The sequence below is a fragment of the Megalops cyprinoides genome, chromosome 9 (assembly GCF_013368585.1).
Source record: "Megalops cyprinoides isolate fMegCyp1 chromosome 9, fMegCyp1.pri, whole genome shotgun sequence".
NCBI classification, from domain to species: domain Eukaryota; kingdom Metazoa; phylum Chordata; class Actinopteri; order Elopiformes; family Megalopidae; genus Megalops; species Megalops cyprinoides.
The window spans coordinates 26,805,014-26,820,357 of NC_050591.1; the positions used below are offsets into that span (position 1 = coordinate 26,805,014).

Genomic DNA, 15,344 nt, shown 5'->3' on the forward strand with positions numbered 1-15,344 from the left:
GAGAGAGAAGCAGAGAACCTCAGAACACACGGAAAATTAGGTCAAGCTTCCATGTTGGGTACCTGTCAGGCATTTCAATTGTGATGCATTGATCTGAAATGAAGGACTTAAAAGGAATTGACCAGATGTCACCAACAGATGCTGTGCAGATCAGCAGCACAAGTTCAAATCTGAATTCATTGGAATTGTTTTCATGGACAAAATGGAGGACACATTTTAATTTCTGAGTTGTAATTTTGGGGATTTCAAACCAAGTACAGATACAAATATTTTTTAAAAATGGCTAAAAATTCACAGTCTTACTCTGCACAGTCACACTTCAGAGATGAAAGGATAATCCAGGGGCTGTTTTCTTTAGCCGTATCATAGATATCCATAAGAATCTCCAGCCATGCAAAGTGATGCAGTCTCTCTTTTCAGTGCACAGTAAGTCACTCAGCTGTCACTGTTGACTGATGAGGCCTATGCAGCGTAACTGATGGAAGGCAGCAGTGAAAAGCAGCCTAGACTTTGGGAAGTGATGAAAATAACTCTGTGCTCTTGTTTTTAATCATATGCCATGCAGTATATGTGTTTCACCTCTTTTGTTCTCCCCCTGTAACCTATCCCGTTCATGAGTGGAGGTGAGCGTGTGTGTGTGTGTGTATGTGTGTGTGTGTGTGTGTGTGTGTATGTATGCCTGTGCATGTGCACACCAGCTTGAGTGTGAGTGTGTTTGAGCGTGCGCGTGTGTGTGTTTGTGTGTGTACGTGCCTGTGTGCACGCACACCAGCTTGAGTGTATGTGTGTGTGCGAGCATGTGCGCCAAATAGCGCGTGTGTGTGTGCTTCAGATTAGACTGGACTGTCACAGGACAGTCCTGTGATGACCTCTAAAGAGGAGCCCAGGGGAAACATCACAACGGATTTGGCGTCTCGTTTCCACAGCTACATTGGCCGTCCCCTCCTATCTGTCAGTGCTGTGCCCTCGTCTTCCCTGATCACTGTCTCCGCTTCCCACCCCCTCTCTCTCTCTCCCTCGCTCGGCCCTGTGGTGACATACCCAGGCAATCGCATAACCCCTCCCATCCCTGCCCACCCCATCTCCTATACATTTTAACACATAATCTCTGTGACTTTCATGTCAGAGATTCGCAGTACAGTATGTGCTCTCCACTGCCCTAAAAAGTAGAGAGCACAAAACCACAGTGAATTTCTATCCAATTAAAAGCTGACTGTGGCTTGTGGATGAGATGCAGTTAGGGCACAATGGGCCATTAATCCACATTTACTGAAGTTCAGCGACACATTTCCCTTCCTGCCTTTCACACAGCAATTACAGGACAATTCCTGCATTTATCTCTGCGTTTCAGCACAGGACTCCCTCCCCATGCTCACCAGTGCACTGGGCAACCCATTTAATATCCCAGTTTCCAGAGAGGCATATCTAGGGCTATAAAGGAAGCTGGGACATTAACCAAGTCTATTATTTTCCTATTATGGCACCATGTGAGAGGAATGTAAATGGAAATAATCATTTGATTGGTCCACATCTAGGTCTTTTATTACAGCACTGCTCTGATTACACAGTTACGTAAGCCTACTCAATGCTTTCATCAGGCTAGCTATTGAAAGTAATAAACTCAAATAAAATTAAACGCTACCATAAACACGACTACTTGAGCACAGCTCCAGATGCTTTTAACGTGTGTAGCACTGTCAAAAGCAAAAGGCTGATTTATTTGTACTGATATATGACATTGTGTTTTATGTTAATGTGACACTTGTTTAACTGCAGTTGTCAAGGGAAGTTGACCTGAGGAAGAATGAATATATGTATCGATTTGTGTCCTTTGTGATGTTTCATGAGTACTATCATGCTGAACAACAGCATAATTGAATGACTGTCCAAAGAACACACACATAAAAAACTATACATGTATATAAACATAGACAAATATATGAATACATGGAAGAGGTTTTTTTTTTTTTTTATGGGGTAAGACTGGCACACGATGGACAAACCATATCATTGAAATTGAATACTTGGAATTGTGTGCAGTAGCTATTATTGTTGTTATTCTTTGGCAATGTAGTTCTCCACTATCACATCAATAGACATTATTTAGATTTTCTAAGCAGTTCCTTTAACATTTAAACCTATGGCACCTTTCAAACAGTTTTCAATAATTTGGTACTACACTAACATTTTTTTATAAATTAGCAGTAAGGACATTGGTACATTGAGTAAGAGGATATTTGCTGGGTCTATTAATAATGACTAATCGGTTGCTGATTTACTGAGCAATTTTTTAGTCGGGTACTGTAATGGAAGTTACATCACAACAACCTATTTATCACCATTTGCTGGGGAAAGCCATATGCTGGCCTTACAGTCTACCTCTCTGAAACCCAGCTATAGGAGGGCATTGTTTGAACGGTGTGGTTGACATGGTTAAGGTTGTTCCTGTGTAATATTAGTACAGTGGGAGTAACCGTGCTGTTATGGTTACAGTGGTTACATTTATCTATGTAAATCATGTGGAAAACGCTGCAGCTCATATTTGTCTGGGGTAACATCCAACAGTAATATTAAACCTCACAGGAGGGAACACTTTCGATAAAAAATGATTGATAGGGCAACAGAAGCTCCAAAAGAGGAATTAAAGCAGATGATCTACCAGTGTTCAATAGCCTTTGCTCCCACCGCAGCCTGGAGCTAGGGGAGTGAGAACAATGCTCCTCAGTTTGGCTGACACATCCCTGCTGCTCCAGTCTACCACAACAGATAAACCGCCGATAGACAGGACATCCTCATTTTGAACACTGTCAGCATAAATATACTGCAAGATCTGAAGACAAATAAAAAAACTATACATGCCTTTCTTGTTTGATTGTCTGAGGCTTATATAAATTGCCATATACTGAGGTATAATCATTCCAGTGTTTGTAACAGACCCCCATCATAATTCACAGAATGCGTTATCTTGGTTATGACTAAACATGCTAAGGTTGACTGGTGGGGATAAGCATGGGGAAAGAGGAAGTGAAGTGGAATTCATAAGCCTACAAAGGCCTTTGTTTTATTCCACAAGTGGAGTGTAACAAAAGTGTATTTCAAAATACCACTGTACATCCCCCACAATATTCATTTCACACAAAACTGATTTCTGCTTAGGATTAAATGGCACTATCGTCAATGGAACGTCATTTCATTATGCTGACTTAACTTATGTAAAGCATCTCACTTTTAAGCTGCCAGTATGCCCTCTGGAAAAAAAAATAATTGTCTTCTTTAGTGTGGAATGAGTCACTTAAACTGCATCGCGTGCTATTGAGCGTGTTCTCTCTGCACATCTGAGGGGGTTGTGTCACACTCACAGCTTCCACTGGTACACCGTGACGGGAGGGTTGGCGTCGGCCTTGCAGGTCAGCTGCACGTCCTGTCGGTTCAGGTACCAATTACCGTCAAATCCTTCAATCTTGACCTCTGGTTCATCTGCAGAGGGATGGTTCTGTGGTTAGTGCTCCTCGCACACAATACAACTTAACCCTACTGGCCCTGACATCTCCAGTAAGAGCATAAGTGGCAAAGGAGAAACATCTGTTGGCCAATTAATGGAAACACCAAGTGACTATGAGAACTGGGAGGCTGTAACTATGACAGCAATAGTTATCTAAATGTACTCATTATAGAATGTAATGTTCCTGAAATTCAGTATGTGTGAAAACACAAAAATACAAAATATATACCATTTGCATTTACCCTTGAATATTAGGAATAACAACAAGCTGGGTTAAAACAAATAACTCTAAACAGCAGGATGTCCCATGTCCCTGTGTGAAATGGAGCATGATGTAGATCTTCATGAATAGAAGAATTTTAAAAAGGGAATTTTCAGACACTCACTGTCCCACATCTGGGACTTGGTGTCTGTGGGACTGCCCATGTTAAAAGTGATGGCCCTTACACTGCACATTGAGGACCACGCTGTCTGTGATCCTCTCGTTGCGGTAGGTAACAATGCAGGTAAGCTTCTGCCGATGCGTCTCCCGGCTGGGCACCACCACGTAGTTGCTGCGCACCGTGACGGTCCCGTTGGCATTGCGCGTCTCCTGAAAAGAGGCCTCGCCCTTCAACCGGGTGTCCCAGGTGATCGTGCTGGGTGGCTTTCCGTTAGCCGAGATGCAGGTGGCCACAGTCATCTTACGCCTCTGTGCCCGTGCCACTATGGTTGGAGTGGTCAGTGTTAAACGGGTCATGGGCCGAGCTGGAAAATAAGTGAACAAACACATAAAGAGATGAGGAAGAACATCCATCCCTGAAGCGTCCTAGGTTACTCCCAGTGAAAGAGATGTGGAGAAACATAAAGTGCCCAAAATTATTTGTAACTTCAAATAAAGTTTGGTTCCCATACTGAAATTGCATTTTTTTAATTAAATATTGTTTATGGTTATTTTAAGAAATGTACACACATTTTGATTTTTTCCTAAAACATTTTCACTTGTTAAAGGTTGTATTCATCAACACAGTGTTAGTCATTTTGTTTTTGTTTGTTTAGGACTTGCATGTATGGGCGAAGCAAATCCCACCGGGAGCAGTCATGAACCTAATGAATTAAGTGGGGATCAAATGCAAAAACAGCATCACTTTGCAGCAACATAAATTAAACAACCTTTTAAAAGGAGCCCAAAGCAAATACACTCGCCAACAGCTCAGTCACACTCAACAGCAACTTGCCTTCCCAAAAGCCTAAAGTCATCCAATTTCAATCCTTTGTCAGCTGCCAAATAGCAATTAGCCAGCGCTTCATCTACAGAAAGATTTGAATATAAGGACGAGCTACTTGTTATCAGATAGGAATGCATGGTGCTTGCTGCAGATATGATATAAAGAGCGCACTCTGTATCTTATCAGTTACTTGCCCACATACACGTTCCTGGACTTGACTGAGTCTTGTTGTCTTCAAAGGAGACAGAGGCTTCTTTCCATGAAAAGAGGTTCTGAGTCGACAAGATGGGCTGGCAAAGGGACCACTTAAGACCAGCTCTTTTCTCCATTGCAGGCTTAATGAAAGCCACCAACATTCAACAACTAATTAGATCTCTAATAAGGCTCAGCACACAACCTTTTCAAAGGATTCTGCTTAGCTGGTTCAACTGCACCTCTCTCCACGTCTAAAGCGATGTGATTTGGGTAGTGACCTGACACATTCATGAGCATAAAAATAAGTGCATTTATTGATTTATATTTCACTTAATTATCTTCCCCATCCAGCTCAATGCTGATGTGAGAGTGATCTATTTATCAGCATTAAGTGCTCCCTTAGCAGAGTACATTATGTGAACATGCTATACTACTGGTAAAAAAATATTTAATTCGTCCAGATTGTTTGAAACATTAAAGTTAACATTTTCTATTTATAGTCATAATTAAGTTAACCATTAATACTCATGCATATTAGAATGAGGACAGAATATAAGATCATGACACAGTGTAAGGAAAATGCAAAACCTGCATCAGTGTTCTTGGATGGTCACCTTATACAATCAAAACTAACTCAATTATCAAGGGGGGTTAGAGACAAAGGGAGTTGATTGGCATGCCTTGATGTTGACAATGACCATTTGGTTGCCTTCCACACCACACTCTTTGTTCCCGTATGGGTATGCAATACCCCTGTCCCTTCCCTTGAATAGGATGAAGGAGGAGATTCTGTGGAGCCTCGAAAACCTTACATATGTAAATGTACATTTGTTTCTCTGCCATGCAATCAGGGATGGGAACCTGCATTTTATTTCAGCATTTTATTTCAGGTTTTGGGTATAAAAGCTTGTACACATACAATATCATTTTATAATTGATCTGCCTTGCTTTTACCCGGTATGTTTCATACTGTAAATAAATACTAGTGTTCGCTTTGTTATTAAATTGCTATTAACATAAACTTTGGAACTATGAGTCTTACTTCTCAAGAAGGAAAAATCCCTACAATAGCATGAATCTTTTTGTTCAATTTTAACCAAGGTTGATTGGTCACAGTGCATCCCAGGTTTTTTTTTTCCCAAACTGGGAAAAATGTAAAGAGGAGATAACTTACCATAGACAGTGAGGTTGACCATGTTCTCACGGTTACCAGCTGGGAAGGTGGTGTACTCGCAGATATAGGCGGCCTCGTCAGAGAGCCGGAGGTTGGAGAACATGATGGTGGTGTCCTCCAGTGACGGCGTGCGGTGGCGGACGGCCGGCTGCTTGAAGGTGACGCGGTCCTTGAAGGGCGGGAGCACGGACACGCCCATGGTGGGGTTGGCGATGGCCACATTCTGCTTGGTGCCGTTGAGGAACTTCTGCCAGGTGACCTGCGAGATCTTCACGGGCGGGTTGCTGTTGACGAACAGACAGCGTAGCTCCACCTGGGAGCCGACAAAACCGGACTTCGTGGCATCCATCTGCACACTCTGCGCTTTACCACCTGAGAGAGGACAAGAGACAGACACAGAATGGGTGAACTAGAAGGTTCGCCTACAGGCTAAAATACACCACATGCGATATATCAGGCAACCGGAGAGTTATGGTCAATTTTCACTGCATGATACAGAAAGTGCAGCCAAGGAGAGTAAGTCAATACAACCCACAAAGATTTACAGACAGACTAATCAGAAGCAGGCTGCCACACATTAAAAACACAAAGGCACACACACATACACAGAAAAAAAACATTACTTTATTGTAGCACAGTAGGAGCACAGCAAAACAAAAACCTAATATGAAGATTATGACAGTGCAAAATGTATTGAAATTATACTGTTTTAGCCCCGGTGTGAATGATGACAACCGATGAATCAAGTCTAAAAGAAAACAGCAGTAGTGAGCTGTTTGCCAAGTTAATTACCACAGATGTAAAGTGTTCAAGGACTACCCATCTTAAAAATAATTCAACAAGACGACGCACTTTGGAGTACTACAAGAGGGTGCCTGCGGTTAAAGGGTTCACACTGGCAGCATGAAAAGCTGACTATCGACAGATGACTTGAGAGGTTTTGAGGTGGCTCGCACAGCTGGATTACAACAACGCTACTACTGGATTCAGTGACACCTGGTGCTGTCACTTGTCACTGGCAATCATAAGGGCATGCCCCATAGACCAACCCCTTCCTCCTTCCTGTGGAAGGCCACACCCCCCTGCCACCAGTCCTGTGATGAAAGACATCCCTACACAAACTCACTTCCTGGCTTCAACATTCTCTGCCTCAGTGGCAGCGATGTTCCCATTGTTCTCCTCCTACCCTGGCCCTCGGCTTCTGAGACATCCTAATGTCCCCGGTCACTCAAGCGCCTCGGACAGACGCTCCCTCTGTGAAATGAAAAGCCCACTCGTCACTCCCCCAGTCCTGTAGCTCGTCACAGACCTGTTACTCCATTGTCTCTGGCAACATTCATCTCCTCTGCAATGTCCCTCCAGGTAGTGTCCAGCTGGTTCTCTTTGCCTGGTCAGGACTCCACACACAAACATGCTTTTCCCTTCCAGCTATCAAATTAACCACCTCCCATCACCTTCTCTACAGACTGAATTCCGCTGCAACAAAGGAAGAAATTCCGGTGCTAATCACCATAGGTCCATGCAAGCCAAAGATGCCTTAAAGCGCAGTTTAAAAGGAAGGTAAGGATGATACACTGACATTTTCAGCCTCTGGGAAAGCATAGGGTACTTGACTTGTGTTATCAATCACACTGACAGGAACAAGGTGGCAACGCTGTATCCCAAACCAACTGGCAGGTAAGGCAAAAATGTCAGACAAGGGAAAAAAAATAGTAAAAATAATACCGTAGTAGATTGGTTCGAGAATTCTATAATGTGTGATATCAAAATATGTCAGTGTTAGTGGATCTGACAGAACACAAAGCTATAGCTCTCTGCTAGGGTTTGATGAATATCACTGTGTGTTTGGATCTGGTGCTAGGGGAATCAGTTATTTTTCTCCGGATTGCCTTGCAATGCTCCTTAGTTTATACCGAGATTAGCCTTCAAGACTAAAAACAGGGGGATTGCAGTGCACCACGTCCACTGAGACACTGATTTCCTACAGGAGACTGCTTAGCCAGCAAACTGAAACTACGGCTTCACCCCACCTGAGGTCCTGTAACATTTGTCTGTACATAGCCATACTGGAGAGCACCTCAAGTGAATGATCTGTAAGTGCTGACTCCACACAGCACCACTGTGAGCCAAGGCCTGACAACAGAGGAAGGTCTTACTAGGTCCTTGCACCCTTAAAGTGCTTAGTATACATATGAATTATTCTTTAATGATACCGAAGAGATATTTTCACCTTCACGCAAAAGTGATCCAGAAGTTTTTCTCTTTCGGAATCCTCCATCCTTGCTAGGCGCACAGACTGTGTGTCGCAGATGCAATTATAACGTGCATCAGGGTTCCAATCAATTTGTTTGTCTCTCCTGCTGACATCTGTTTTAGACTTGCCGGTGAAGGAAAATCAACTTTCATTCAAACTTGATCGCAAAGAGAGGCCTGAAAGCATGTAATCTGCCCTTCCTAGACTGCGTAAACAGTCTGGAAACATGGCATTTTGTGCACTTACTCACAACTACTTCAGGGATTTCACAATGACAGGTTGATTGATTCAGACCGAAGGAACAGGCGGCCTCATCTGCTCTGCCTCAAAGGACCTGTGTCCATGTGCACCTTATGGGCTGTAGGTGTGTGTGTGTGTCTGTGTGCGTGTGTCTGTGTGTGTGTGTTTGTGTTTGTGTGTGCTACTGTGTAACAGTACGTGCATAACGATGCCATTTGAAATGCAAATACAATTTGGAGGGTGCCAACACAGAATTATTTTTGACTGTGAAGTGAGGCAAAATACAAAAAAAAAGTGTATTCCCAGTAAAATGAATGCATGACACACATACTAAACACTGCCACGAAGAACAGCCACCGGTAGCAACTCCTAAGGCCCAAGTGGTCCTCTTGCAAGAGTGTTGAAAATAAACAGCAGCAAACACAGCTGAGGACTGGGGGGGGGGGGGGGGGGGGGATTGGTGTAATTAAACAGCAACGGCCCCCAAATCTTCTCTGTGAAGGACTGCTAGCCTCACGGGACAAGTACTGAAGAGGTTCTTTGCAGAGGACGACAAAAGGAGCTGTAATTAGAGCCCGCATTACCTAGCTGAACAGCTGCATGGTGAGAGTGCACTGCATACTTTTACTGGAAGTGGGATGTAGTTGGTTGAGGGGGCAAAAAGGCCACAACCTACCAGCATTAGAGGTTGTGCCTTGACTTGTAGCTGCCAGAGGGGAGGTGAGCCCTGTCTGAATGAGGTGTGTGTAGTCAATGTGTAGTGTGGAGCAGTGCTTAGGGAAACAGATTTGAAGATTTAAATCTCGGGCCGGGGTAGTGCTGTTACACCCTTGAGCAAGGCATTTAAAGTGGATTGCTTTTATTAATTCAGCTCTACAACAAATGTACATTATATAATAACATCTAGTGATGGAAATCATCCTCAAATAAGGGTATGCAAACAGATGATGTAACATGCTGGTAGAAAACAAAGCGATAACCACCACCATGTGTGAGTGATTTTCTCCCACATGACTTCTTTCAATTGTGATATCATGAGCTGCACAGGGTGGCTGGGCAATACCTGCCTTAGATAAGACAAAAGGGGCCTTTCTTTTGCCTCCAAACACCAACCCACGATTATGCTGGTATGGGTCCCCGACATGGTGGCTGCGTACACATAATCACACTTTGGTCATCAGGAGACAGGAAAAACACGTTGTCTAACGCTGTGCGTGGGCAAGAAATGTTTGCGGAGCACGTCACAAAGCAAGAACTTTTGAGAACCGAAAATCAAATCAAATGTCCTTGAGATGCGCACAAGCAGATTAAAGAGAGCTCAGCCTGCCAGCCTCAGACAGGGCCAGCGGATCTCGCTACCAGAGGCGTTAACGCCAAGCCCCCCTTTCAAATCAATTACGGCACATTCGCAGCCAAATGACATATTCTCTTATTGAAGTCAGTTATTGTTTCTTTGTCTTTATCAGGGTGAGGCAAAGCTCTTGTAGACCAGTGGTAACATTCTGCTGAGAAAAAAAAAAAACAACAACCTTGTGCAATGGATTTGAATAGATAGAAGGGAACGCCCTTTTACTGAGCAATCTCTAACATTAAACATGGATTAACATGGCTGATGCGGATTAATGAGTATTTGTCTGGTTTGGCAGAATATCTTTCTAGTATGGAACAGAAGTATCTGTAAGCCATCCCTGTGCAGGAACACTAAAGTGCTCTAATAAAATGGCTCTAAAATATTCATTTTAGAGCAATTTTCACTGTGAAGTGACTGTATTCTTTTCTGGAGATGTTATTTGTGCCCATTTTCAGTGCATTGTCTGTTCTGACAGCTTGAATCATGGGAAAATCTGCCAATCTTTACCCTCTCTGAGGGCTCACTGCATACAATTGCGCTTTGATCAGTGTTCCTACCTGTGGGGCTTTCAAAAGATTCAAATGCTTGCCAAGGCTATGTATATCACACAGGTCAGAACATCCTGTTTCAGTTCAGTCTGTATGGACATTGTTCTTCACACAAATTAGACCTCTTTGTCACTTTTATTGTAAGCTTCTGATGTCTTCGTAGTCAAATATGTGAGGCAAGAGCAAAACATATTAAGTGCCCATTACAGTGAATGAAGCCTATCTAGAATGCATACAAGCATATTGTGTTAAAGCATGGGTCATTAATGTGCTGCTCTGCCTCACGGCCAGACCACTTTTTCACCTTTGGGGAAACTGAATGAAATGCAGCTGTGTAAAAGCACGTCCTGAAACTTCAATTTTCGAGGCCATCACACTGAATTTACAGATAAACTGTTGTGCAAAGGATCAGCCAGGATTAACATCTGATGACATTTATTTATTTATTTATTTGAGAAGTGCTATTTTATGCAGAGCTGACATGAATGGTCTACAGCAGCAGTCCAACAGTGCATTCTATGTGGGTCACAGAACTCAGACAAGGGGGCTGTAACCTGATATCACATCATGGTAGAGCGCGCACACACACAGCAGCAGCAGAGAGGGCAATGGCTGACTGCAGAGGCAGAGAAACACAAGGCGCTTTGTAATGTACACATCAAAAAATGCTTCCAGTATGTATCAAATTTTGTGGATTTAGTACTGTGTCCTTTGCTGGCGTCTGTCTTGGTTTGGTTAGTATCAGAACATACCCTGATGGGAGGGGAAAATCAACATAACCAAGGAGTCTTGGCTTTTCTGTTCAAACTCCGCTGCAGGTGAATGAGGTTAATTATAAGCATGCCCACTGGGTCTAATTACTGCGGTGTTTCATTCTATCTATTGATGTTAAGACAAGAACATTTTTTTTTTATTCACAGTTCCACTGAAATAATGGAAGCTGTGCTGAAGCAGGACAGCATCACAGGCGCCTGGGTAAACACCGTGGTGGATAATGGCCATTTAATGCAGTCCCAGTTCCCACGGCTGCAGAGCGGACTTCTGTCCCATTCATGGCCGCACGTGGGATGCGCAGGGAGCCTGTCTCTCTGCCCGGGACGCCACCTCTCTCTCACTGGTGGGACAAGCGTAAACAGAGCTGCCATTCTCTCCAACTGTGCCCCTCTGTCCTCCTTCAACGGAACAGCTTTTCCCCCCATGACGGCCTCAACACTGGGCCCGATTTTCCACTCTGGGAGAACAGTGGCAAACTGCCCATCTAATTAATTTACTGGGGAAAGGGAAGTTTGGCCCCATTGGAAAAATAAAGACCATTGTGCCATAATAATCCAGCAGTCAGACTGACGGTCATGCAGATAGATAGTTGGATAAATAAATAAATAAATCCCTCCTTACACAGTAAGACCAATCTGTGTTTTTCTGGAAATGTTTTGGGAATTAGCCAGGAAGGATAGAATTGTCCGTATAGAGACAGAATGGTTAGCAGGCGTGGGTGTATTAGGTGTGCCTTATCAAATGAGCTCAAGGAAGAAACCAGCTTGTCGTTTCAGTCTGCGGGCTCTGGGGAAAACAATACGCACATTGACATCGATGCCACAATGCTGTAGCCTAAGGCACCTCTGTCAGGTCAGTTTTTATGTAAATTCAGAGGGCAGCTGTAATGGGTAGAGCCCCCACCCTCATGTAAACAGAGTTACGATTCCTGTTTAACCAATGACCGCCAGCTCTCCTTCTGTCCCTAAGCAAATATTTACAGGTGGCGCGAACTTGCTTGATACAGATGGTTAGTACCTGCACTTTTACCGCTGTGCCCACACTCGACAGTGTTTCTATTCAAGTTTCTATTGACTCACTGTATTATATTCCATCCGGTAAAGAGCAAGAGCTGCTGCTCCAAACGAAATGTATTCATTTACTTAGCATACACCCCAGAATGACTTTCAGGCCTCCCACACTGAGGACTGCTTTCAATGCACAGTGGAGAGTTAGAGGTAAATATACCTCTCAAGGGTAAAATGGCAGCGACCCACCTGGGATCTGAACCAAACACCCACAGGTTCATGTCTCCAGTGCTCTGACCAGAACAGCGCATGTAACTCCGTGCCCTCTTCTGTCCATGGATCACATCCCACATGACCAGCCTATGAAGTAGCGGTTGCTGAATACATACAGTCCCACACAGTTTCCTGCTGTGTAGCTTCAGGGCAATTTAAACGTCAGGAGAATGCATCATTTCGCCTCAGTTCAAGTGTATTCTCTTCATTGAGGTGGAATGACTCATTTTTAACATGTATCCTTGGCAACAATTATACTGTGTGCTATGTTGAAATAGCGTACCGAAAGCTAATAACCAACACAGAAGTCCCCACAAAGAGGTAGCAGTGACACAATAAAATCAGCCTGGAATGATATCAACCCCTTATCAGTAGCAAGGAAATACAAACATTTCCTCGCTGAGAGTAGCCATGTACAGTATATATAATGTTTCTATAGTTATAATGTGTTCAATGTTAGTCGAGAGATACCGAGCCATTCCCGCTGTTTCACATCATCCCACACTACAAAGTCTCAATGAGGAAACTGCGGTTTCGGTGGTGCCGCAGAGAACAAACACAGTGCTGTCATTACATGCCAAACTGACTGCATGACATCACCCCTGATACTAAACCACAGGCCACCTGCCATTAGCAGAAAGAACATGAAACTAAGAGGAGAGAAAAAAAATCCTACATTTTAGCTTTGCCAGTGCTTACAGGGGCACACACTTTGATATTTGATGTGGCAAATTAAACATAAGGGGGTCCAACACTGTGACTGGCAAACACAATTCTGCTGTTTGACCTGTTAATTAAATTAACTGAATAACTGACTGACTGATTTCTCTCTCCCCCTCCCTCCCTCTGTCTCTCTCTTTCATGTATCCTTAACGATAAAGCATTTTTTATGCAAGGATACTGGTAACCAGATCCAAGGATCTAAATTATTAATGTTCTCAGTCACCAAAAGGTGCTATTACAACACCTACTGCAGCCCCACCGCAGCAAAATGGCGAATCATTGGCAGTGAAGGACTAGCAACCCAAAATGAAACTGACGGTATTCTCTAGAGCAAGCGCAGCACTATGATGAAGATGTGCAGCCTTGTCACACCAAAGCCCGCATGATCATTCAATAAAGCCCTGCTTCCACAAAAAATACAAAATACAGCACCGAAAGGATAAGAACAGTTCACTGTGAAAAACGCAAGATGTCCTTCAGCTATTTACGCCAAACTATAAAGGGTCTTAATACAAAACCTAAAATAAATAAATAAATATGAGATGATAGACATTTTACTGAGTCTACAGAAGTGGATTATAGGCTGCCTCGGCAATTCGGGGGGGGGTGTACCACCTTAGGAGGGGGGAGGGAGGAGGGGAGTGAGTGGGCTTTCAACACCCTGTACAGCATTGGAGCGACACTGCAGGTCAGAGAGGCTAACCACAGGCAGCACATTACAGCACTCGGGATACTGAAGTCAAGGAGGTAGTCTGGCTCTTAAAGGACGTATCCCATTCTATTTCTAGCGTTAATACCTGGCAATACCAGCTTTCCCCATGCTGTGTCTGTCTCTGCAGCATGACTGCGCTTCAGGTCTAAATAACAACTAAACAGCAAGTGCAATGAGAAATACATATAAAACAATGCCATAAATACCCCTCTCCACATCTGTGGCATTGATTAAAATACAAAACAAGTCAAAAAACAATAAGTCTGGAATAGGGTACCTCATGATCCAGAAAAAAGAGCAAACAAAGAATAACACGCACACTAAAATATTAATAAACTGTATGCATACACACACACACACACGCACACAGGTCTATAACTGTGATAGTTAGAATTTGCCTCTCTTTACTTCCTGTCAAGATCACAACTAATGTATTTCATTTATTGAGCCAAAAGAGCAAAAAAACACTATGCTGCCTGAAAGGCATAAAGTCAAAATGTCTTCCACATGCCAGATAAGGTGCTGACGCCATTTTATTTCTGTTATCCTCCTCTAATGAGCACACATGGTTGCTCCATACAGCATGTTTTTCTCAGGCTGCTTCACTTGACTAACTCGCCCCTTCCAGTATGCAGTGGCTTTTCCTATTTACGTCTCTGTCAAATCCTCAGCCCTGGTTAACAGGGAGAGCTGAGAAAAATCACTGACCCATGAGGGAGTCTTATTTTACGATATCAATATTGATGCTTTGCAGAGGGTTTTCCATGACCTTAACGTAGGAGAAGCAATGACCTAAAATGTTCCTTCAGACATACGACCTGCGGCCACGCTGACCTTTGAAGCCAAACCGCATTATTCGATAAAGACAGCCTGATGTCTTCACATGCGAATTCCCTGATGAGGTGTCTTTGCACAACCAAAGTTGCTCATAGTATGAAGCTGAGAAAAGAAAAAAAAATCTCATACATAAAGAGGCTTGGAACGGATCAATATTTAACGAGTATTGTTTGTGAAATCCTCCAAGCATCCCTGCTGCCTTTTTACAATGGAAGAAGGTCCCCACAGGAATATTCTTGGATTAAAAAATATCACATTCTGAATTGCTTATATTTATAAGACACATGGAGAAAATTAGCAGGAATCATCCCTGAAACGTAGCATGTCTCCAGCAGTGTCTGGGACGGACACAGTACACAGCAGTGGCGTTTGCCATCCATGCTCCTAACGCTGCTCCTATCATGCAGCATTGAAATAGGCCATTTGTGATATCAGATCCATTAACAAGTCTGAGCGGGAATTCACACTCCAGCTGGAGAAGGCAGTGGGCAGCAGACCCTGTTTGCTTTCAATTAGAAGGCAGGCTTGGTATGTGGTGAGTGTGCT

At 43.4% G+C, this 15,344-nt stretch overlaps 1 protein-coding gene across 1 annotated transcript in view; it reads right to left on the reverse strand.

The window, feature by feature from the left end:
- nectin1b (nectin cell adhesion molecule 1b) overlaps positions 1–15,344 on the reverse strand; it is an 80,729-nt gene that overhangs the window by 17,715 nt on the left and 47,670 nt on the right. Inside the window, exons 2-4 of the mRNA XM_036536734.1 lie at positions 6,080–6,451; positions 3,950–4,249; positions 3,360–3,477 (exon numbers count right to left, since the gene is read on the reverse strand). Of these exons, the coding sequence (XP_036392627.1) occupies positions 3,360–3,477; positions 3,950–4,249; positions 6,080–6,451 (790 nt within the window). The remainder of the gene's footprint in view (positions 1–3,359; positions 3,478–3,949; positions 4,250–6,079; positions 6,452–15,344) is intronic.